Source organism: Simochromis diagramma, unplaced genomic scaffold, assembly GCF_900408965.1.
Source record: "Simochromis diagramma unplaced genomic scaffold, fSimDia1.1 OVJJ01000491.1, whole genome shotgun sequence".
In the NCBI taxonomy this organism is placed as follows: Eukaryota; Metazoa; Chordata; class Actinopteri; order Cichliformes; family Cichlidae; genus Simochromis; species Simochromis diagramma.
In genome coordinates, this window is record NW_024387113.1 from 179,101 (window position 1) to 205,047 (window position 25,947).

At 41.1% G+C, this 25,947-nt stretch overlaps 1 protein-coding gene across 3 annotated transcripts in view; it reads left to right on the forward strand.

Annotated features, from left to right (window-relative positions):
- LOC120743244 (protein mono-ADP-ribosyltransferase PARP14-like) overlaps nt 1-21,602 on the forward strand; it is a 30,445-nt gene extending 8,843 nt beyond the window's left edge. For 2 of the 3 annotated variants that reach the window (XM_040046815.1, XM_040046818.1), the window contains exons 8-23: nt 51-2,223; nt 3,484-3,672; nt 3,759-3,825; nt 6,162-6,398; nt 9,148-9,369; nt 9,756-9,861; nt 10,352-10,501; nt 10,599-10,661; nt 13,825-14,007; nt 14,357-14,560; nt 15,153-15,277; nt 16,233-16,468; nt 16,550-16,818; nt 16,989-17,134; nt 17,947-18,121; nt 21,126-21,602. In XM_040046815.1, the coding sequence (XP_039902749.1) occupies nt 51-2,223; nt 3,484-3,672; nt 3,759-3,825; nt 6,162-6,398; nt 9,148-9,369; nt 9,756-9,861; nt 10,352-10,501; nt 10,599-10,661; nt 13,825-14,007; nt 14,357-14,560; nt 15,153-15,277; nt 16,233-16,468; nt 16,550-16,818; nt 16,989-17,134; nt 17,947-18,121; nt 21,126-21,409 (4,829 nt within the window). In that variant the 3' untranslated portion in view covers nt 21,410-21,602. The remainder of the gene's footprint in view (nt 1-50; nt 2,224-3,483; nt 3,673-3,758; nt 3,826-6,161; nt 6,399-9,147; nt 9,370-9,755; nt 9,862-10,351; nt 10,502-10,598; nt 10,662-13,824; nt 14,008-14,356; nt 14,561-15,152; nt 15,278-16,232; nt 16,469-16,549; nt 16,819-16,988; nt 17,135-17,946; nt 18,122-21,125) is intronic. The other variant, XM_040046816.1, reaches the window with a different exon arrangement.
- The last annotated feature ends 4,345 nt before the right edge of the window (nt 21,603-25,947 follow it).

The following is a 25,947-nucleotide window of genomic DNA, read 5'->3' on the forward strand; positions in this document are numbered from 1 at the left end:
CTTAACACCACTTATCTAACCTTTGCTTCTCTGATCTTTGTTTGCTGCAGTTGTGGAAAAGATTTGTGTAAAGAAAGACCTCGAGATGAAATCTATCACAGTGAAGGTATATCCATACTACGAGTCACTGGGAACCGCCTTGTACAGCAAAGAACGCCCAACATGGAAGATGCCCGAGCCCTTCACAGAGCCTGTTCTCCACGTTATCTGGAAATTCCTTGTGGAGAAGAAACTATCAGAACACATCAATGATCAGATGCGTCCACACTTCTGCAGAGTGGATTTGAATGACCCTGAAGTGAAATTCAGCCCTGTGCCAGAGTTTTTGAGGCAGCAAGATCTGACTGCAGAACATGTAGAAAACTGGATGAGTAAGGCCCAACATGCCTTCCGTTGCCTGATGTCTCAGTACATGGCATTCGAATGTCAAGCAAATACACTGGGATGGACAGCTGCAGAGAAAGATGTCCGTTCAGTTGTGAAGGAAGATGCCATCCTGGTGCTGGATGCATCCAAAGGGGTTCTGACTGTTGCTGGCCGAGCTGATGATATGAAACGAATCAGGGCTCCTGTGGAGAACATTCTTCTTAAAGCCATGAGTCACATTGAACGGCAGACAAACAGCATCTCTGAGGAAATGATTTTGTCCCCTGCATGGTTCTACATCCTGAAGCAGGAAGGGCTCCAGAAATCTGCTCTGGACATTTCTCCTGAGATGAAACTCTCTTATGATGAAGGCACCCAGAAGTTAACCATTACAGGACTCAGTGCAGAGGTCTACAAGACTAAGTCATGGATCTTGGAGAGGAATGTGAATATGAGTAAGAAACAACAGAATGTCCCCCCATGTCTTCTAGACTTTCTCAGAACATTGGATCCCATGGACTTATCCCAGGATCTGTTCACATCTCAAGGCATCAGTGCAATCTACACCATCGACAACAAAGGGCTTCTCCTGTTTGGGAGTTCTGACAGAATCCTTGCTGATGCGGAAAGTAAGATGAAGGCTGCTTTGGCTCATCAGATTGTAAATGTGGAAGATCCGGAAGTTCTAAAACTCCCTACCTGGGTGGACCTGAAACAAAACCTGCTAGATATCTTCAACTTATCGAAGAAAAAAACTGTGGCCATTCAGATGCACCCAGAGAGAAAAATAACAGTGGCTGGTTTTGTGAATCCAGTGAAAGAGGTCAGCCAGAGTCTGAGGGAGTTTATTGAGAACTACTCACGAGTTCAAGAAACCATTCGTGTCCAATCCTGTGCTGCTGTTCAGTTTATTGAAAAGAAAAGAACAGAGGAATGGTCCAGTATTGCCAAAGATAATAATGTTTCAGTAAGTTTTTATGTACAGAGGCCAAGAATCAGCTTTGCTGGAGCTCGTCTTCATGTCCAGAAAACCAAATCCTGCTTTAGGGAACTGGCCAGTGCTCTCTTCACTGACACCTTAACTGTGGACAAGCCCGGAGCAAAGAAATACTTCCAAACCCAAGGAAGCATTTTCCTGCCTACAATAATGAATGAGTTAAGATGTGTTATTCTCCTTCGTCCAGAGATTGAAGAGGAAGAAGAAGAAGTAGAGAATTATGAAGAAGAAACTACCCTGTGCAGAGTGCAGACCAACAGTGGAGTACTGATTTCTGTCAGTAAGGTGGACATCTGCAGCTTTGGTGTGGACGCTGTGGTCAATGCAGCTAATGAGGACTTAGACCACATTGGTGGCCTGGCTTTGGCACTGCTAAGGGCTGCAGGACCACAGCTGCAGAGAGAAAGCAGCGACTACGTCGCTAAAAATGGACGTCTACGTCCTGGTGACGCCATCATAACAGATGCCTACAACCTGCCTTGCAAACATGTTGTCCATGCAGTTGGTCCACGATTCTCTGACTTTGACAGGAAGACGTCAGTGTCACGCCTGAAGACTGCAGTTAGAGAAAGTCTGAGACAAGCAGAGATGGCCAACTGCTCCAGCATTGCACTGCCAGCGATCAGCTCGGGCATCTTTGGTTTCCCTGTTGACCTCTGTGCTGAGACCATAGCCCAGGCAGTTCGGGAGTACTGTGACAACCCACAAGGTCTGAGATCATTAACTGAGATTCACCTGGTGGACAACAATGATAGCACCGTCAGAGTCATGGCCACAGCTGTGAGCAAGGAGTTCTCTGACCTCAGACCTACAATGACCATCCCACAGCAAGCAGGCGGGAAACGAACAGGAGCTTCAGGGTAATGTTAAAGTTTTTTAATAATGAACTTTTACTGCATGCAACTCAACATTGATGCCCATCAACAATAAAAAAAATAAAGCAAAAGCTGCAATGAGCAAGTAGTTAGATTAGATTAGCAAAAATGCTGGAATCAGGGCAAACAGCTAGCTTGGCTAGCAGCATTGGCTCACATGTAACAACGTCCATGTGCTTTTTTCCAGTTCTTGTGCTAAACCTTTAGCTTTGCCATGCTACATAACTGACAGTGTGGTGGTAATCGCTCTCCCTAAAACAATACAATATAACTTTCTTTAAATCTTCACTCAGATTTACTGTTTTTGGTACCCAGCATCCCTGGTACCAAAGAGCTACAAAAAAGGAGGGAAGATTCAATTTTATCGGCTATAACATGAGGTCGTTATGTAAGTCCCGGGATGTGTGGCATCCACAGAAACCTCTGAATCTCAGCTAAAAGCTAATATAAACCATTTCTACAACCACCCAACACAGCAAACACAACAAACAATTAAAACAGCAGTAACATCATTTCGCAAAATGTCCATCAACACAAGCAACCGAGCCCCACGTGCACGGAACCACAACTAACCAAGCGAACCATACATTTTCTAAAAGCTGAGCTCTCATAGATTCCAAAAAGTTACAGCCCCTCAGAGTTTAAAGTGACAGGGGTATTTAAACTGACTGTGGCACAAGGCAAAACAGGCCCAATGTATGTGAGTGTGTGCGTTATTCACATGTTTACATTTTGATTACTGGTTTTCTGGAGTTTAATGTCTTCTGAAGCATATTTTCAAAGTGGTTATATGCAATAAAATCCAAAAATGTGTTTCAGCCTCAGTACCTTTGACACAGTAACATCTACTGCAATAGCTACACCCTTTTTGCACATGTTCTTCCTTTTTCAGCTATTTATTAATAAGTGACTTTTATGTGTATATATATGTGTGTGTGTGTGTGTGTGTGTATTGTGCTATTCTTACTTAGTGTATTGTCTGTTTTTGTTACCGTTTGTTTATACTGGAGCACTGTAACCAAAAATAATTTCCCCCAGGGATCAATAAAGTATTCTGATTCTGATGATTCTGATTCTGATATTTAAACGTCTGATGAAATCTCACAAGTGTTAGCTTTATTTTGATACCAAGATAGTTTACACAGGGTTTGTGCTTGCAAAGAAACTTACATGCAGCATGTAAGTTGAATGTCCGCCATTTTATTAAAACAAAGTGAACTTAAATATTTTAAAATTGTTTCTCAGTGGATATCACCGAGGTCGAGGCAAACAAGGTCAGAGCCAGTCACATGGTGCCGGTTGGTCTGAAACAGAAGGAAGAGGAGGAGGACGAGGAGGAGGACAAGGAGGAAGAGGTGAATCTTGGGGAAATCATCAGGGTAACAGGGGAAGCCAAAGTCCCAAGCAACACACCAGCCATGGAGAGCACGGAGGGTAAGGTTCCTCATCTTCTTTTCTTTGGTTGTATAAAACTCTGCCATAGTGTGATGTCATCAGTGCTGTTATCTGATTGGGTGTAGGTTGGAGCAGACCACAGCTGAGGGATTGAAGATCATTCTGTGCAGGGGAAACATTGAGGACCAGACTGTGAGTACCTGTGTTGCTGTTTGGATCACGACTGAGAGGATTCTGTAAACTGCTGGTTTAGAGCTAATTATAACATGAGAACATAGAATTAGATCACATACACAGAAAAACCAAGATTAAAGGTTAATTCTAGATTATTACAATTTGTAGAAAACCTTTATAGTTTTGTCCTTTGTTGATCACTCTCTGTTGACCCCTATCTGACCACTCACATTCCTTTGCTTATCACACGTCTTTTTATTAGTCTTTACTTCTCAAACTTCGCAGATTACTAGGATAAACAGAGTGCCTTGAAAATGTATTCACAACTCTTCACAACTTTTCCACATTTTGTCACATTTCAGCCACAAACATAAATGTATTTCATTTCTAGTTTTGTGAGATTGGTCAATCAAAGTAGCACATAATTGTGAAGTGTTTATACCTGGTGTTTTTACGAATAGAAATCTGAAAAGTGTGGCGTGCATTTATATTTACCTTTACTCTGATACCCCTAAATAAAATATTCAGTACTATCTTTACGAGTTACTGATACAACAGTAAAAAGAAAGAGAGAGAGAATTATGACACTGAAAACACAGGATCAGCACATCTTACAGATCACTATTTACATTCACAGTTTGGTGTCAGCCCTCTGTGTGTCACAGTAACAGAGATTATGGTTTCGTTTCAGCCTAAATAACCCACATGTGTTATTTAGGTCCTTGGACACTGTTCTTAATACTCCGTTGAATGTCTGTTTGGAAGTTTCTCCTAATATTTCCAATAATTTTCTGAACTTTTTTATTGAAAAGGTTGTCACCACCAGGGCTCTTATCACAGCTCCTGACTCTGACCCCTCGGTCTCTGCCCCTTGCACTGCTGTTTTCACTCAGTTTGAACTTGTGACGCTCTCCACTTTAGAGGATGTGGTTCGCCCACATTAAGCCCACAGGTTCCCCTCGGGATCCTTTTCCTCCACAAATTGTTTTTAGTCAGCTGAAAGATTTTCTAGTTTATAATGGCGTCTTTGAGGTTTTTCAGTCAGGTTTTAAAAGCCTTCATTGTCACGGTGGTGGAACGGACTCAGGCGCAGACTGAGGTAGCACGGTTCAACAACACTTTATTAATCACTCCGGTGCGCTATGTACACATGAAGGGGGGGGAGAGACACCAGGGTCCCGGGGGTCAATAGGGGGGAAGCACACGTCTTCACACTCGCTCCGCTCCTTGTCCAAACACTCCTCACACCCACTCACACTCACGGGGTCCAGGAATCAAAACGGGCGGGTCCAGATAAACCTATAAACATAGACGAGGGTAAGTCGGCGGCAAGCACGGGAACAACTAATTCACAATGAAGCCAGGCAACACTGACGAGGGTCACTCAATATTCCAGCGACGAATAGCTCAGAGCCCCAGCCTTAAGAAGAGCCAGAGGTCGACTGCAATTCACTCGAGATCAGCTGCAGGTGCGTGGGCCAAGGGCGGGAGCCCAATCAGAGCTCCGCCCAGGCAGACAGGTAGGAGACAGAGAGAAAAACAACAAACACTTGTGGCCACACTGGGCTGGCCGGGGAGGCACAGGGACCATGACATTCATAGCACAGAATCTGCATTATTAAGGGTTTTTAATGACAACCTTCTGGCATGTGATTCTGGTAACCATGTTGTTCTTGTCTTGCTTGACCTTACTGTTGCTTTTGACACCGTAGAACACAATATTCTAATTTCTCAGTTACGTGATGTACAGTGGCTTGCAAAAGTATTCGACCCCCTCGAACTTTCCCACATTTTGTCACATTACAGCCACAAACATGAATCAATGTTATTGGAATTCCAGGTGAAAGACCAACACAAAGTGGTGCACACGTGAGACGTGGAACCAAAATCATACATGATTCCAAAGGGGGCTGAATAATCACGCACACCTCACTTTTCAGTTATTTATTTGTAAAAAATGTTTGGAATCATGAATGATTCTGGTTTTCTGGAGTTTAATGTCTTCTGAAGCATATTTTCAAAGTGGTTATACGCAATAAAATCCAAAAATAATTTCCTTGTTATCATTTAATGTGAATTATCAAAGGAAAAACTTTTATTGTGGGGCTGAATATTTGGCTCAGGGTTGTTTTTGCTGTTTTAACGTTGGTATTTTACAAAAATCTAATCCGGCCAGCCTGAGCAGACGCCTGCTTTGCTGTAAGCAGTTTGGTATCGTCTGCCACACTGTGCAGACATTTAGTTCCTCGGCCATTTGGTTTTAAAAATGAAAATCATAAAATGTTTTTGTATTTTTGCGTGAACCGTTGATTGTTCAAGCCTAAGCTTTGTGCCATTTTGCTTTTGTTCCACAGACTGACGTCATCGTCAACACCATCTCAGAGGACATGAACCTGAGCCAGGGAGCTGTGTCCAAAGCCATCCTGTCAGCGGCTGGAGGGAGTCTGCAGGACGCCATCTACTCTGAAGCCAGAAGGGACACACTGCGAGACGGGGAAGTCATCATCACTGACGGCTACAACCTCACATGTCACAAAGTCTTTCATGCTGTTTGTCCATCCTGGGACAACGGAGGCGGCCAGGCAGAGGAGGTGAGGCTGTTTATGTATATATAAAATCACATATTGATAAATGGCTGAATAAGAGGAGAACGTGTGCAAAAAGGGTGTAGCTGTAGCAGTAACCAGTGTGTTAGATGGATGAGTTGTACAGGGAGCCACAGGCAGGAATGATTTCCTGTGTCGTTCAGTGGTGCATCATGGGTAATCTCATTCTCTCACTGAACGTGCTCCTGTGACTGACCAGCATGTCATGGAGTGGGTGGGAGGTGTTATCCAACATTGTCTTTATCTTGGACAGCATCCGCCTCTCCGACACCACCTTAGGAGAGTCCAGCTCCATCCCCACAACATTGCTGGCCTTACGGATCAGTTTATCGAGTCTGTTGGCATCTGCGACCCTCAGCCTGCTCCCCCAGCATGCAACAGCATAGAGGATCGCACTGACCACAACAGACTCGTAGAAAATCCTGAGCATTTTCCGGCAGATGTTGAAGGACCTCAGTCGCCTCAAAAAATAGAGACGACTCTGGCCTTCTGTAAAGTGCTGTGGTGTTTTTAGCCCAGTCCAGTTTATTGTCAATGTGAACTCCAAGGTATTTATAGTCCTCCACAATGTCCAGCACTGACCCCCTGGATTGAAACAGGGGTCAAGTGTTTCCTGGTCTTCCTGAAGTCCACGATCAGTTCCTTGGTCTTTGCCACGTTGAGCTGCAGATGATTCTGCTCACACCACGTGACAAAGGAGTCGACCACAGCCCGGTACTCTGTCTCATCATCCCTGCTGATGCATCCAACCACCGCAGAGTCATCAGAAAACCTCTGAAGATGGAGGTCTCTGTGCAGTGGCTGAAGTCTGTGGTGTAGAGGGTGAAGAGGAAGGGGGAGAGGACAGTCCCCTGTGTTGCTGATCACCTTGTCAGACACACACTGTGGGAGACACACATATTGTGGTCCAGATGGGTGTAGATACGATTAAGCAGGGAGATGATATTTAAAGGTGTTACGTTCCCCTAAAAGGGTCCAGGCGGTGAGGGGGGAGTAACAAAAAGTGTCCGGGTCGGAAAAAGAAGACAAAGGCAAAAGCGTTCAATTAAAGAGTTTTATTAAAGTTTCTATTGATAGCTCAACTAAAAGAGACGGACAAGCTGCTATCACCATTTAAAGAAACAAAACAAAACTCAAGCATCGGTCAGTAAACTGAAAAGTAAGTCAAACAGACATTAGTAACCAAACCCACTCTCCACTGAGCAGGAGCAAGCAATCAAAGTGATGTGTCCTGTGTGTCGAAGCTTCGAAGCGTGTGTCAGGTAATCTCGGGGGAGTTTTTGTGAAGCGCGTATCGAGGCTCGCTTTGATTACGTATGCAGTGACGTTCGAGGCCTCGCGGGCAGTCCGTACCACGTGACTGATTCAGGAACTGGCTCGTCGGTTTGCGCCAGATTTGAAATAAAATGGGCAGCAAAACACAGCTGATTTCCCATTGGATTACGTATGTGCTACGTAGCTACTTGAGCATTTCTTCTTCGATGGAACCAGCAAGAGATGTTTTTTATCTCATCTCTCCTAATAAAGTATGCACACAGTAATAAATGTCACGAATGATAAACACCAGGATATAAATAAATCAACAACACTACAGATCCTATAATCTGCTTTCTGTCTTTTAGTTTATTAAAAAGTGAAGCGTCACACACTAGTTTGTGTCATTATCCAGATGTACATAAGCATGATTACACAGTTACACAATCATGCCAACACTCTGTCCTGATAGTTTCCACTTTCTCGTTTGTATCAGACATCCTGAGACAATATTCGGGATAAAGAACCATGAAAACAATTTACTTATTCAGTTTAGAGGTTTACACGTCACATCATTATAATCACAGAGCCTGTTTCACTTGAATCGTCCACTTGATGGCGCAGTAGAACAAAGGAATCACCACAATGCTTCGAACCATGAGTCGACCGGCTGGATGGAAAGCTTCAGTTCATCACGAGGCTTCATCTCACCATCACTAGCTGCAACCACCAACATGGCTCTCTGGCCCAGAGCTCGCCTTTCCCTGGGCTTAAACACCTGTAATTGCTGATGTGAATCAGCTGTACAAAAGAAAAAGGTGGCACCTAAGGCCAGGCATGCCTGTGTGGGCGTGCCTGGTAGGACACGCCCACACAGGCAACTTCAGGAGGAGGCCCTGCTCTTTAAACAAAGAAAAGTCAAAGGAACCTCTGAACCGTGAGGCTCACTTACATGATTCAGAAGAAATATTTCTTTATAATTGAATATTAAAAAAATAAGGCCGGGACCTTTTTGGACAAATAACAAATATCGAGACAGAAAATAATCAGACAGAATACAGAGAAGCTGAAGGGCAGAAGACAGTGGTCGTCTATACGAAGGCCTCATATCCCCACAGCACCACGATCCTCTTCTGCTCCACATTCATAGTGTCTGATACCATTTCTATGCTAATGCAGCATTAAGCTTGTTATGAAGCCACGTCCAAAGTTTTGCTTTAGTTAGCATTCTTCAGTTAAACACACTCAATTAGAGAAATTTTAGAGAATATGCAGCACTTTGATTAGAGAGTTTTAGATGCTTCAGCGGCACCTAGTGGCACCAAAAAGTAAATTCAGCCACAGTAGCATGTGATGGAAACATGTTCTCCATCATCTTGAAGTGATTAAAATTCTTAAAAACAACAACAACATATGCACCGTACTGTTTATAACCCGTCACTGAAGTCCAGCCTCACTTTCTCCATCTTATCTCTGTCAGGAGTTAACGTCCATCATCAGATACTGTCTGGTGGAGGCTGAGAAACATCAGATGACATCGTTGTCCTTCCCAGCCATCGGGACAGGAAACCTGAGCTTCCCCAAAACCCTGGTGTCCAAACTCCTGCTGAGGGAGATCCGCTCGTACAGCGGCAGCAGAAACCCTCGCTGTCTGAGAGAGGTGGTCATCGTCGTTCACCCCAGTGACAGCCAAACCGTGGATGTGAGTTTGTGACTCTGATAGGAGCTGTTTAAGTGCTTATCATGTTCTGACAGTGAGCACTAGAGACGAGCAAACCCACCCTGTTAGTGAGTGAAAGCACAGAGTAACACACAGTACATACTGTTTATCACATGAAACGGGTACGAGAAGGATGAGAAGGTTTAATTAACTCAGCCTGCAAATATAGCAACAGGAAGCAATAAGAACTACAAACAGACAAAACCAGACTATATCAAACTTTTAGAATTTTGTTGTCTTAAAATCTAATTACAACTGCTGTGAGGTTTAAAATGATGTAATGTGTGAACATAAGTCTAACTGTTACTTATAAATTCATTGAGCTGCAGTTATAGCAGTAACATCTAAGTTATATTGTTGTTGGTCAGTGTTTCACCAGAGAGTTCACGGGTCAGAGGAACGTCCAGCGCGAACGGCATGATTTTAATGAGCCACCAGTTCAACAGCCTGTCAGCCAATCACAACACTCCTCAGGTAAGCAGTCCTTTTAAACTTTACAGTGAGTGATTATTTAATATTAAACCACTATATGATGATTTAATAGAGTTTAGTTAGGTCATAGAAACATGATGGCAGTCACAGTTTTATAAGAACAGCCCTGATACGACCATCAGTAACAACTCGTGTCTTTATGATGTAAATAGACGATGGGTTAAGGTTGTGCAACAGGTGTCGCTTTTTAGCTTTACGTTAAAAACATTATGAGCCGGACTCAGATGGCCAGTGGTATGAGGCAGAAGAGGGAAAAATTATTTCTAACCACTAAACCCCATCAATTCTGTTCAGTTGAAAATTCTTGTTTTAACACATTTAAGACAAATCAGCTGAGCTATTTAATTAGAGTGATCAGAAAAGGCCTCGTTATTTACAGATAAGGATCTTAGTCACTGGTGTTGTTTCGAGCCTCCAGATAAAATCGCAGGTCTAAAATCATCCGCTGAAAGTCTACGTGTGCTTGTTTCAGCCACTTTTGGCCCAGTTTTGTCCACCTCCCTCGGTGTGTACCAGATGCAGATGGGTCAGCTCGCCTTAGAGGTGTCGTCAGGTGACATCACCAAAGAGACCAGTGATGTCATTGTCAACTCGTCCAATCAGACCTTTAACCTTAAAGCAGGTGAGTGTTTCTGAGTGCTAAAAACACAAAGTCTGTATTTAACTGTACAAAGTCAACGTACCGTCTGACTTACTGCTCTCCTCTTATCTTTTCTCAGGAGTGTCAAAGGCGATCTTGGACGGCGCTGGAATAACAGTGGAGCGAGAGTGTGCGCAGTTCGGTGTGTGCCTACAATTTCGTTGTACATGTACACTGATGATGAAGGGCTATTCTACTCTATTCTATTCTACATGGAACGGCACACTTGACTCCCTTTTCAGCATCAGCAGGCGGTTAAAACTGAAAATTTATTAATTTCAAAACCCTGAAGTCTGTTTCAGTTTATTCACAAATCAAACGTAAAGTAGTTATTTGTGAAATAGGTTCCCTGAAAACTGTCCAGAGCTCATAAACAGAATCGTAGATATCAGATGATATACAGGAAATACATCATTCCCAACATACACTGTACGTACAATGCCAACCTAAATCACTAAATAAATAATACAAATCCAATGGATCTAGACAGTCGTACACGAAAATAGTTGTGTGAATTTAAGTATGAACTTTAAATATTGCGCTATGTTTAAAGTTCAAAGCTATATTTACTATACAGGGTTCAGAATCAAACATATTTTAGTAGCAGTTTATTAAATTCCTGTTAAAGATAGTGGTTGATGACAGTGGTTAACATTTATAAAGTGTTTCGAAGCTCATTCCATATTGTCCTAACACAAACTCGTACATTTACGTTTGCATTTCTTTCCACTCAAAAATGATCTTTCCTTGGTGTTGTGAGTGAGTCTGCTGTTCAGTCTTAATGTCACATTACTCATAACACAGACAGTATGAAAATGTTACAGTTAACGTCAGAAGTTTGTAGGATCAGAGCATCTTCTGTGGGCCGTGTCATGGCTCGCATACCTGCTTTATGTAAAGTCTGTAATCTGTTGAGATAAGTAGGAGACGCTTTGTACCATATAAGATCACATCATAAAAATAAGGCTCAAACAAAGACTGGTACAAGGTAAGTAGAGCTTCACATTAAAGGAATGGAAAAAATGAGCTAACATATTTAATGTCTTTATTCATTCTTAAAGGTCAGATATTTACCAATTTAAACCTTTAATAAATTATTGAATTTTACTTTCAACTTTCAATAACTGGACCATTTATCAGGATACAGACATGTTCAATACGTTTCCAATTTCAGCAAACATTACAAAATTCTAGAGGAATAAACACCGAATCACTGCAATATGAAAGGAAAAGACGTCGTCCTAATATTGATCGCTTTGAGATCACAAATGTAATAGTTTTACTAATGTTGATTTTATAGCATTTATTTATAAATGTGCATATAACTTCCAAACGAGTGCTGTCTCTGATGGATTTTGAAATTAATCGCATCAAATTCTTTTGTTAAGATTCCACCTCTGTGATCAGCATCTTTAATTTCTTTTTTCACAGATATCCAAGTTAAATAATTAACTTGTAAAAAATGAGAGAGAAAGGAGGGTAGGATGAAGAGCAGTTAGTGAATAAGGAAGTGATGCCAGCTATGAAGAGAATAAAGACTGGAAAGGTGATTGGTGCAGATGGCAGGTATGGAGAGGTCTAGGACAGAGAGACATTTTTAGGAGACTGTTTGACATATGAGAGGACACCTGAAGAATGGAGAAGTTTACTGATATCATTAAGAAAATGATATGTGATGTTTGCAGACACTGTGCTCTGTGGTGAGAGTAGAGAGCAGGTAGAGGACCTCTAAAGGGAGCAGCTGAAAAAAGAGCATGGCCTTGTAAATGCAGTTTATATTGGCACTCGGGAGGAGTAATAGCCCAAGGAAGGTTGTCTCCTTTGGAGATAAACTGGTCAAAACTATTTGCAAGATTTTCATCATTTAATCAATTCTGGCACAATTTCTTGCTCAACTGTTTTTAGGTGTTAAATCCTCCCAATTCTTTCGATCTTTGGGCTGAAGGAAGGACACTACTCGGTGTATAAATGCTCAATCAACAATCTTTTATTCCATACAATTCAACACTTTATGAGCACAAACCATCCAGATGGGGAGCCATGCATGAAGAGGGTCACAGCAAGTCTCAAACTGGTGGAGGGTTACTCAAACTCTCCTAGCCTCTAGTGGCCCCCACCTAGTCGTAAAAACCTAAACATTCACATTCTCTCTAACTCCCAGCGAGCCTGACTTATGGCCTTGGCTCCCTATTTTGTCTGCCTGGGGTGGGGGTGATGTGCTCTCTGTCTCCTCCACTATCAGAAAAAGCAAAGTCAGCAAAGTCCTGACTCTCCGAAAACAGTATTTCCTATAACTCAGCAGTATAATGCATCATAAACAATATCATTCGTTCAATCAGCAGTCTAATGTAACACAAATCAGTTTAATAACTGTAATAGTTTTCACCTTCTTCTAATTCAGGAGAATCCTGCAAACTAAAACTACATAATAGTTTCACAATCTTTAATTAGGGGTCTAACATGGCATTAGATAATATTATAATCCCATCAGAGGAAGCACAGGTTTGTATGTTTCTATTGACTTACACTTGGTGTCACCTTATTTCTGTATTTTATATATAATTCTTTGTTTCCATCACTGAATTTTAATATAACATTTATAAAGTATGTTCTTTTTTAAACTAAATTTTAATACCTGAGTAAGCCATTTTTTATTTATTTTTAAAATGACTTCAGGTATGGTGGAGTTTGTGCACAGTGGTTAGCACTGTAGCCTCACAGCAAGAAGGTCCTGAGTTCGATTCCCCCATCAGGCCGAGTCTTGCTGTGTGGAGTTTGCATGTTCTCCCCGTGTTTGCGTGGGTTCCTCCTGGGTACTCCGGCCCCCTCCCACAGTCCAAAGGCATGCAGTTAGTGGGGTTAATTGATTCATCTAAATTGCCCATAGGCGTGAATGGTTGTCTGTCCCTGTGTGTTGGCCCTGCGACAGACTGGCGACCTGTCCAGGGTGTACCCGCCTCTCGTCCTATGACAGCTGGGATAGGCTCCAGCACCTTCCGCGCCCCTGAAAAGTATAAGTGGTAGAGGATGAAGTTTATTGAGTGAGTTATTTAATCAATTAAAGCATTAAATTTTGCATCTGGTTCTGGTACAATCAATATCGATCAATATCTTTACTGTAAAGTCACTACCTTGCTGTTACTACCTTTTACCAAATTTCAGGTTCCGATGTGAAAAATAGAATTTCAAAATTATGGATCAGATTGGAATACTTTTTAAAATATTTCAAACGTGTAACGCTTTGGACTGGAAAATACCAATTCTGCCACACTGTGTTATAAGCCTCATGTGCTTCCTCCCTGCAGTGAGTTCCATGGCTCAGCCTCATGCAATGATCCTGACATCAGCCGGGCAGCTGCCCAGCGGGAACATCGTCCACGTCGTCGGCCAGAACGACCCTGCAAACATTAAAAACATGGTTTACTCAGTGCTGAAGTTCTGCGAGGAGAACAAGTTCAGCTCTGTGGCCTTCCCTGCCCTGGGAACAGGTCTGTACATATTATTTATGGTATTCACTGATTTGCTGTGCAGCAGTGTGCAGAGGTCATTACTGCATGAGGAACTGTGACAAAGGTCCCATCAGAGTTTGTGATCACACCAAATTAATATTAAGCTGAAACACGCCAACTAACCAGATCCCTTCTACAGAGTCTTTGAGATCTTAGGTTACACCAAAACCATCAGTTTGTTGGTTTTGTCCAACTCTTTCATCTTCGAGCTGTAATGAATGTTGCAGCCAGATGTGAGATTGTTGCTCTGTTGAGTTTCACAAAGTGTACTCTTCACCCTCTTTCCTTCCTTTCATCATCACCATCATCATCCTTGTCTGCCTGTCAGGTCAGGGAGGGGTCAGCCCTTCAACAGTGGCTGATGCCATGGTTGATGCAGTGATGGAGTTTGTGAGGAAGAAACAGCCGAGGTTTGTTCAGAGTGTGAAGATCCTGATCTTCCAGACGGCCATGCTGAACGATTTCCACATGAGCATGAAGAAGAGACAGGGAGAGACGGTGGAGGAGAGGAGTGTCTTTGACAAAGTCAAAGGTACGTCGCTGTTGTTTGGTAGGGAAACCCAACTGTAGATGGGAAATTGTTTACTTATCCATTTCATTTTGATCATGGTGGCTTAAAAAGTACCAGTACATTTCTCCTAAAAGACAATGTTTGCTCTTTTATTGACCAAAATCAAAAAGGCATTTCAGAATAACTTGAACTATCTGAACATCTCTGTGGTTTGATCCTGAAGATGTAAGTCTCTCTTGATGTGTTTTTAACATGTTTTTTAATTTCCCTCCTGGTCATTGTGGTGAAGGCAATGAGTGCATTTGATAGGCAGTGTTCTTTTAAAAAAGCAGTAATAATGTTAATGAAACTGTAAAATGTCTTTGTGTAAGGATCTGCTTTCTATGTTTTTTGTAATTGGGGTTTTAGTATGGGCAGAACTTGAATTTGAATGAGCCCAAGTTAAAATTCAGTGTATTGGTTTGAAAATGATCATCACTAAATTGAAAGAAAGAAATCATTAAAAGGCCAGAATTACCCTGACATTCATGCTCACAATGAGTGTTTGGAAACTTCTGATCATAACATAAAATGTTGTCAGATGGATTGACGTTGGATATTATTATTGTTTCAGCAACAGTCCGCCAGTTCATGTCAGGTCTGGTATCCGGGTCGGCTCAGTCCAGCTCTGTCGACTTAGTTCTGGAGAGGGAAGAGTTCGAGCCCACAGTGTTTCAGCTGTGTGCCGACGACAACAAGGTACGCATTTATTCATTTATTTTTTATTCCAACAATATTTAATTTTTTACACACACATGGATGGATAGAAAACAAGCAAACAATCAAACATATCCTGCCTATTGTAGCAAGGCAATCTGGATCGAGCAACGTGCCCAAAGTCAAACTGCAAATCTTTGTGCTAATCAGAGAACAAAACAAATCAAAGCCTGTGTGGTCTAAAACAGAAGACGGCTCCCCTCAGCTGTAGCTCCCACAAGCTTTGGTGAAAAAATAAACCTAAGAAAATGTTAAATGTTTCAGGCATAACCTTCCCTTTAAGTAGGTAACCTGATGGGTAATGTATTCTGTGCCAACGGTTGAATGTTGTGGCGAAGACAGGGACCGCCTCTCTCTCTGCAGTGTGTGTGCGAGTGAGAGTAACATCTGCAGTACGAAGTTTACAGCGAGTGAGAAGAAGAAAAGTATGCTTATAGTAGCAGCTGCTGCAGCCAAAAGAGAGTCGAACAGGCCCAGCTGTGAGCGAAATGTTAGGATTCAGCTGATCACTGTGTTTACCGCCTCCAGAGGAATAATGTTCTGCTGGTGCAACTTTCCGACGCCTCTCTCCACTTTGCTATAAGTTGACCCAGACCAGACAGCTGGTTAGCAGCTACGAGCCAAACTCAACGTGATCTGTGCATAACAGGTGATTCGTCCACACATACTTAAAGTTTTGTGAGTGAGCGAGAGAGGTGTTATGTGTAGTTTTAGACATGTGTCAAGCTGAACTTAAATAAATAAATTCTCTCTCCAGACTGGAACGACATTGCTCACAGACAAATCTGGCTGCTGTCAGAGAGCCTGTGTAGAATTACTGGACAGACTGATGCACATTAAATGTTTCCAGAACACTGAATAAATCTATTTCTGTGAGTTTAAGAAAATGTGTCGATGCCTGTAACTAAAATGTACCACGATTTCTCCAACCCTGCAGGCTTTGAGTGAGGCCAAGAAAAGGATTAATGACCTGATTCTGGCTGAGCAGGCACAGAAAACCATCTCTGACCCGTTCATTAGTCAGCTGTCACAGGCTGACATGGAAGAGCTGAAGGCTCTGCAGAGGAAACTGACGGTCAGCATCCGTCTGGACAAAGGAGCAGAAGACCAGGACCCCGAGATCCACCTGGAGGGTCTGACCAGAGACGTGTTCACTGCTGAGTCTGCACTTAGGTCAGCAAACAGAGACGTGAATGTTTTTCAAGAATGTTCAGTGCAAGGTCCTAACTGCTTTTTCTATTTGATGACCATCAGGGACATCATCCGGAAAGTGGAGAGGGCGGAGAACTCAAAGAGACAGGCTTTGTTAGTGAGCAGCCTGGTAGAGTGGCAGTATCCAGACCGCAGTGGCTCAATGGTGCCGTTTGACATTTACACCAACCTCAAACTGGAGGAGGCGCTAGAGAAGAAACAAAAGGTGAAGATCAAGATCAACAATGAAACGTACACCGCTGATCCAGGACTTAGAAAAGCAGTTACAGCAAAGAGGCCTCCTATGGAGCTCTTTCGGAAAGAGGTGAAGGGTGAGTCATCTAGGCACTTTGTCTTTTATGGAGGTTTTACCTCAGAAAAAACAGAAGAGGTGATCAGTCTGTAGCCACCGCATTTTACATCTTCCACTGAAACTCTAATCACAGCATGTTGTATATATGCACTGTTAGTTTGAACTGAGCTCTTCCAATGATTTTTACAGATGACACTGCTCTGCCTCTGCCTTCTTGTTGGGAGGACATGAAAGGAGACCTTGTGAAGTTGTTTGCTCTGACTCGAGGATCTCAGGAATACAACGACGTGGAGCAGGAACTGACAAAGAATCGACTTCATGTTAACATCATCAGTGTATGTTCAGCCACAAATACACGGAGCAGACTGTATGACTGTGACGGTTAAAAAAATTGGCTAGTAAAAGTCTCCATAGTAAACGAATGTTTTACATATGCTGTACATAAAAGATGGATGAAGTCACCATGGAATCACTCACTGGTGTGAGGTTAAAGCTTTGGTTTTAGCTTCACCATTTATAACTGGATTAATAACAAGTATGATTCAGTGCAGAGAGGTCTGTTAACACATGTTGAGTGAGAAAGATGACTGGAAAGGAAAAACTCAATGCATCATGGGAATCATTGAGTCCACAGTGAAATCCTATAATTTCCCTGTGGCCCAAAACTGGAGCTCTGTTAGAATAATTAACAGAACTTCAGCCATATTATTTGTGAGATAGTAGGACAATGCTCCAAAAGGCTCCAACGGCACACACATAAATCAAACAAGTAAGTTATATAAAAGTTCCTCCTCATCCCCAAAGTTGGTATGAAGGCAGTGATTATCTATAGAGACCAAAACACAACCATAATGTATGTATTTGTGCTATAAAGTTTGGACATTTAAAATGGGAGTCTATGGGGACTGAAACTGCTGGAGCCAGCCTCAGCACACCTCTTTCATATGGATGAAATCTTTCAAAGTTCATCTATGTACAAAGAGAGCCAGGTGGAGGTTTCTGCTAGTAAAAAGGAGTAAGGAAGAAATGTATTCATGATTGAGCAAATAAGATAAATATCTATATACACACATCATTAGACAAAATAAGCAGAGGTAAGAAGGTAAGAACTATGAGAAGTAATAATGTGTTTGGATTGTGTTGGCAGATTGAACGGGTCCAAAATCCAACACTGTGGCAGAACTACCAGATCCTGAAGAAGCAAATGGAGGCAAAGAATAAACATAAAAACAACGAAAAGCTTCTTTTTCATGGCACCAGGGCTAAATCTGTCGATCTCATCAACGACAAAGGCTTCAACCGCAGCTACGCAGGAACAAACGGTACCTGAACACTCATACACGGCACATTTATAGAACAGTAATATCAATTAGCAGACGCCATAATATCCTTACCAAATATGTAACAAATAATGTGTGCAAACAGAAACAATAATATAAAATGTAAACTTTTCATTCATTCAGTTTGTTATTGCAGAAAATTCTGCTGTTAATGTGTGAAATGATGGAATATTGACACTACTGACAACACGATTGGGAGATATCAAAGATATCAAAGATATCAAAGTCCATATATTCAGTATTACATGTAATTACATGTTATTATTGTGAACATAAAATCAGCAAATCTTTCATAAGATTTCGTTAGATTGGTAGATGGTTGCTAGGTAACATGAAGACATCATATCTATTACTAGTAGATTAATATTGACTGCTAACTTTGAACACCTGCTTGTGTAGGAGAAAAACAGAAAACAAAAAAACAGAGGTTTGTGTGTTGCAGTAAAATATAAGGAGGCCTATAAGGTCAAACAGTGCAAGTAAAAACAAAACAAAACAAAACACAACAGCAGTTGAATGAAACACAAATGAATTTTAATAGAACAAAGTGAAAGTAGAAAAGAATTCAACTCTTAATTGACAGAGGAAGTGTTTTTGGGGTGGCAATAATGTGACGGACCAGCTGCAGAAGTGACAGAACCCAATACGTGAGAATCACTGAAGGCTCTGCCTCCCATTCTACTTTTAAATACTCTAGGAACAACAAGTAGGCCTGCAGAGCGAGAGTGAAGTGCTCTAATAGGGTGATATGGTAGTACAAGGTCATTAAGATAAGATGGGGCCTGATTATTTAAGACCTTGTATGTGAGGAGCAGGATTTTGAATTCTGGATTTAACAGGAAGCCAAAACAGGAGAAATCTGCTCTCTCTTTCTAGTCCCTGTCAGGACTCTTGCTGCAGCATTTTGGATCAGCTGAAGGCTTTTCAGGGAGTTTTTAGGACTTCCTGATAATAATGAATTACAGTCGTCCAGCCTGGAAGTAATAAATGCATGAATTAGTTTTTCAGCGTCACTCTGAGACAGGATATTTCTAACTTTAGAGATGTTGCACAAATGGAAGAAAGCAGTCTTACATATTTGTTTAATATGTGCGTTGAAGGACATGTCCTGGTCAAAAATGACTCCAAGGTTCCTCACAGCATTACTGGAGGCCAAGGTAATGCCATCCAGAGGAAGAATCTGATTAGATACCATATTTCTAAGATTTTCAGGGCCGAGTACAATAACCTCAGTTTGATATGAATTAAGAAGCAGAAAGTTAGCGGCCATCCAGGTCTTTATGTCTTTAAGACATTCCTGCAGTTTAACTCATTGGTGTGTGTCATCTGGCTTCATGGACAGATAGAGCTGGGTGTCATCAGCATAGCAGTGTAAATGTATGCTATGTCTTCTAATGATGCTGCCTAAGGGAAGCATGTATAATGTAAACAGAATTGGTCCTAGCACTGAACCCTGTGGAACTCCATAATTAACCTCAGTGTGTGAAGAGGACTCTCCATTTACATGTACAAACTGGAGTCTATTAGATAGATATGATACAAACCACTGCAGCACAGTACCTGTAATACCTACAGCATGTTCTAATCGCTCTAATAGGATATTATGGTCGACAGTATCGAACGCTGCACTGAGGTCTAGCAGGACAAGCACAGAGATGAGTCCACTGTCAGAGGCCATAAGAAGATCATTTGTAACCTTCACTAAAGCTGTTTCTGTGCTGTGATGAGCTCTGAAACCTGACTGAAACTCTTCAAATAAACCTCTGCAGATGATCTGTTAGCTGTTTGACAACTACTCTTTCAAGGATGTTTGATATGAAAGGAAAGTTGGAGATTGGCCTATAATTAGCTAAGACTGCTGGGTCTAGAGATGCTTTTTGAGTAAAGGTTTAACTACAGCCAGCTTGAAGGCCTGTGGTACATAGCTGATTATTAGAGATAGGTTGATCATATTTAAGATCGAAGAATTAATTAATGGCAGGACTTCTTTGAGCAGTTTTGTAGGAATGGGGTCTAAAAGACACGTTGATGGTTTGGAGGAAGTAATTATTGAAGTTAACTCAGAAAGATCAATTGGAGAAAAAGAGTCTAAGTGAATATTAAGTTATTAAATGAAGTCATTACTAGTTAACGTTAAAGGGATGGTTGGCTCAACAGAGCTCTGACTGTTTGTCAGCCTGGCTACAGAGCTGAAGAGAAACCTGGGGTTGTTCTTATTTTCTTCAATCAGTGATGAATAGTAAGATGTTCTGGCTTTGCGGAGGGCTTTCTTATAAAGCAGCAAACTATTTCTCCAGGCTAAATGATGATTTGATAAATTCGTGACATGCCATGAATCATATTTCTGGAGATGCATGTTTGCTATTAGCCGTTTACTGTTTCCTTGTCACTTCAACAACTCTTCCATTATGTTAAACAAAAACACTCGCGTTGTATTTCTGTTTCTGTTTTTTTTCCTTGTGTTTTCTTCCACTGCTGCTCAGGTATAGCTTGAGTCAGTGAGAGACATTTTCTGCTGTCTTGTCTTTTGCTGGCTCAACCCTGTAGGCCAGACAGATGTTCCTCAGCAGTTATTATGCTGATTTCCATGTTTTATTTTTTGGCATGTTTTATTTAGATTATTTACAGTCAGTAGTTTATTAATCAATGGATGACACTTTCACTGGTTGTTGGAGAAATAAAACATCCCGTGTTTCACGACAGATTTTCAAATTGCTCAGTCGGATCTATCTACATATTCTTTAGAAGAACAGGCACAAACCTTTTTTTTACCAACATTTAGGGCGGATGTTCCCGGCTACACCTGGGCTACCAGAAACAAGCCACAGCTTTTTTTTACCCTCCACCTACAAACTGATAGTTAGGCACTCTAATGACATACATGATACATATCTGACAGAGACCACAGCTGTGGAGCAGCGTTCACTTAAAAAAAACTTTTGTCGACCATCTTTGACTAAATCTTTTTATTTATTCACTCTGTCAGTAGGTGCAGCAATCGGCAAAGGTTCTTACTTTGCTGTGAACCCAAACTATTCAGCACAAGGCTACGCCAGCCCTGACGCCAAAGGACACAAGCGCATGTACCAGGCCAAGGTTCTTGTTGGAGAATACACCCAAGGAAACAGTGGCATGATCACCCCTCCAGCCAAATCTGGGAGCGCTTCAGACCTGTATGACAGCGTCACAGATAACATGTCGAATCCAACCATGTTTGTGGTCTTCAATGATATCCAGGCTTACCCAGAATACCTTATAACATTTACATGAGCTGCCACCACTGTGCAACATTTCTGAGAAAAAAAATAATAACCTTTCCTCTTATGTTTGTTCTGACTGTTCATTCTTTAAAATTACAAATTATATATAATAGTGTAAGTCTGTTTTCATTTGCTGTTGTCACATTATTTTTAAATATTTTGAAGCACATTTTAAAGGAAGATTAAACTAACGCTGAAATAAATTCCAGTGATTCTCTTCTCTGTTATTTCTTTAATGTGAACAATAATCGGAGAATCGTAAAAGTAAACTCCAGTTTAAATTGTCTCCTGCTGCCATTCCCATTCCCTTCAGGTCACCCAGGGTGTCGCTATGATTAGTCACATATCTAGAAAACTTTGGTGTAGCTGTAACTCACGTCACTTGGTAAACTTACTCACTCAATCACTTCTGGTTGTCACGGGGAATGAGGGACCCGGGTGTGGAGCTTCTGAAGGAACAGACAGTGCTTTTATTTACAGTGAAAAAGGAAGGGTGACAAAGAGTCCAATGTTCAAGTAGTCCTCCGTGTGAGTGGCACCAGTGGTACCTTTCTGGATCTACACAAATCACGGAGGAGGAGAGGAAAAAGAGCAGGTGTCCAGGTGAAACTTAGACTGTTCTGGAAGCGGGGACTAGCTGGTAAGGGGCGCCAAGCATTTCTGGTCACCTGTGCTCAGACAGTTTTTATGGAGGGGAACTTTTCTTCCATATCCTTGCTTGAATGTAACGGGCCTGGACCTATGATACTGTGCTACTTTAGGAGTGTTCATCCAGACTCCCCGGTTGTTTGGCCTTCAATCCCCTTGGTGAGTGGAATTAATGAGCATCGCAGATCAAACCCCTTAGTTTCTACATCCCCTAAATTGTGCCACTTCTCTTTGGGTGTTAAAGGTTGCTGACCCCTGTTCTAAATGTTGTTGGCGCATTTCAGGAGCACGCTGTTAATAAAGTTACACAATTGCATAGTGAATTCACGATTATTATTATTATATTTACAAAATACGACAGTTTTTTTTTCTTGGTCGTATCATTTTATTTTGTTGTATTTATCCACAACACCTTAAAGGCCGGTCCGTGAAAATATTGTCTGACATTAAACTGGTCCGTGGCACAAAAAAGGGTTAGGGAACGCTGATCTAATAGATTCCAATTTGTTCATGTAAATGGAGAGTCCTCTTCAAACACTAAGGCTAATTGTGGAGTTCCACAGGGTTCAGTGCTAGGACCTATTCTGTTTACATTACACATGCTTCCCTTAGGCCAGGGTTCTGCAACCTTTAACACCCAAAGAGCCACTTGGACCTGGTTTCCATGCAAAAGAAAACACTGGGAGCCGCAAATACTTTTTGACATCTAAAATGAAGATAACACTGTATATATTGTTTTTACCTTTATGCTTTGTGTGAACTACTAAGGTGTGTTGCTTATGAAATCCATGAAGTGCTACAGAGAAAATTACATTTTATTTATTTAATTAACACATTTTGAACTCTTAAAGAAATATAACAAAAGGAAAGACACCCAGCTGAACTAAAAGGATCCAGCAAACAAAAACTGCTGTGAGCCGCCAGCCTCGAATCGCCTTTGTGCTTTTAGAGCCTTGACCTGACTTTTAAAAAATAATTGGAAAAAAAGCTCTATGCTGCTGAAAAAAATAGATATTTGCACAATTCTGCCTAAATATGTATTTTACCTGGTTAATGTGTGCAGCGCCGCTGCATGTCAAAAAAGAGCATGTCAGACCTGCAGGTATCAGGCTGTGATGTTCTCCTTTATGGTGGACAGAAATTATGTTTTTAGAGTGGCACAAATAATTTGTGTGACATCTTATTGAAGAACAGCTGATTGTTCTGTAAATAGTTTGGAATGGTTATTTTAAAAAAGGGTAAAAGGTAAATGGCTGCAAATAACTTTGTTGTTTGCAAAACTTGAGGATATGATTTTAAAATTGACAATTTATATTTGTATTTAAAGTTATGAAATATGATTCAATAAACATGTTTGTGGTTGTTACAGTAAAAAATATAATGAAAACATGACTGTAAATTCAGACACGTGAGGTTGTGCTGATGATACCAAACAAGACAAAGTAAATAGTTTTTAAAGGTGAAATGTGGAGGAAACATCAAAAGTAGTTAAAATGGCCGATTATACCCTGGACCCCAGAGGGTTAAACATTTTTTTTAAAGTAACGCAATGGTTACTTTTCAAGTAATTAATTACTTTTAGAATCTTGTAACTCAGTTAGTAACTCAGTTACTTTTTTCAAGAAAGTAACTATAATAAATTACTTTTTCAAAGTAACTTGCCCCAAACTGCTCTTTTGTTTCCTCTTTTAAAATTTGTTTCAAATGTTTGCAAGACTTGTAGAAGGTTACTTTTATTCAGAGACAGCAGTGTGTAGTTAATGGACAATTCAGCTTATTTGTATGTGTAGCATCTTTGTGTTCAAGTGTGTCTTGTATATGTTGTAAATTTTAGCACAGTCTGGATGACAAATGACATTTTACAGTTATTGAAATGATTCATGGTAAACTCTTTTTTTAAGAGAACTCAATCAATATCCATGTTATATCTGTGCAATACCTGCAAATAAATTATCAGACCACATTTAGCTGGTAAATGTGTGATCTACTCATGTAAAGGGAAGATGACCTTTACAAGAGCTACACTGCTTATGGAATGAAATCATGTTTGTCTGGTTTCTGGTTGCTTACAAAGGAGGAGGCCACTTAAAACCAAAAGTGGAATTTGGTTCAGGAGAGATTGTCTCAGTACATCATCACTCTTACACTAATTTATATGAGTATAAATAGTATAAATTTTCTCTGCCTGTGAATTAGTGATGGTAAATTTGATTCTTTTTACTGAATCGAGTTTTAATGAGTCACTCACCAAAGTGAATCGGTTTTTTGAGTCATTTGATTCACTGAGTCAGTTGACCAGAGAGTGCAAAAAATGTACATTTTCACTCAAACCTAATTTGTTTCTCTTTTCATGTAAATCCTACTGCTAGGATGAATGATTCTAAAAGAAATCAACTATTTTATAGAGCAAAAAAGAGCAAAAACATTTCTAAAATTAAGCAATTTCCTATCAAAATTGCTTAATAAACATTTATTTTATTTTATTTTAATATATTTGTATTTTTTATTTTATTAGTATTTTCCTTAAATGTGTTAAATATATATTTTTTCATCTAAATGTCCACTGAGCTGTGAGCCAGGGGGCGGTAATGCGCCTTAACATTGGTTGCCAACCAAGAAGAAGAAGAAGCTGTGAGCAAGGAGGGAGGGGGTGAGTAGCTCAAATGTGCTGTTAGCATGTTAGCAGAGCGATGCTACTGTGAACCGAGGAGCTATTTTCTTGATGTGAGCTTCTACTCAGGGTTTTTTCTTCCAGTTCAGAGCAGAAATTTTTTGTTACGATACTGGATGGACTACTTGAATGACTCTAAATTGTCAGAAATCTTTCAGTCCGGCTTTAAGCCATTCCACAGCACGGAGACAGCCCTTGTAAAAGTTATGAATGACATCCTGATAGCGACAGACCGTGGTAAATATGCAGTGCTGGTCTTGTTGGACATGACAGCTGCATTTGACACTGTGGATCACGATTTGCTGATCTCCCGCTTACAGCACGGTGTGGGAATTACTGGTTCGGCACTTTTGTGGTTAAAGTCCTATCTTTTAAATAGGACATTTTGTGTTAAGTTGGGGTCGGCTTCATCCTCTGTGGCCCCTCTGCTTTGGGGTGTTCCACAGGGATCTATTCTTGGGCCGTTATTGTTTTCATTGTACCTCTTGCCCCTTGGCGCGATTTTCCGAAAGCATAAAGTGCCATTCCATCTATATGCAGATGACTGCCAGCTCTACTTACCTCTTAGTCATTCTGATAGTCTCCCAACTGGACCTCTGCTTGACTGCCTTACTGATGTCAAAGCATGGATGGCAAACAACTTTTTAAATTTTAATGATCGGAAGACAGAAGCAATTTTATTTGGCCCAAATCGTTCTTCTCATACTCTGGATGTTGATCTTGCAGCTTTGACTTCCCAACTAAAGAGCTCGATCACAAATCTCGGAGTTAAAATTGATTCTGCACTCACCTTTGATGACCATGTAAACGGGGTGGTAAAATCAGCATTTTATCACCTCAGACGTTTATCAAAGGTTAAGCCCTTTCTTTCCAAGCGTGACTTGGAAAGCGTTATTCATGCCTTTATTACCTCACGTTTAGATTATTGTAATTCTCTTTTAACAGGGGTTGGGCAGGGCACTTTGTCACGCTTGCAATTAGTGCAAAATGCTGCGGCACGATTTTTAACTGGTAGAAGAAAATTTGATCACATCACTCCGATTTTGGCCTCTTTACACTGGCTTCCAATTGAATTCAGGATCCGTTTTAAAGTCCTTTTATTGGCTTTTAAATCTCTAAATGGTCTGGCACCTGTTTATTTGTCTGATTTGTTGAAGCCCCACGTCCCCACTCGTTCCCTTCGGTCAGCTGAGCAGTTGCTGCTTTCGGTTTTGTCTGACCTGGTGTTT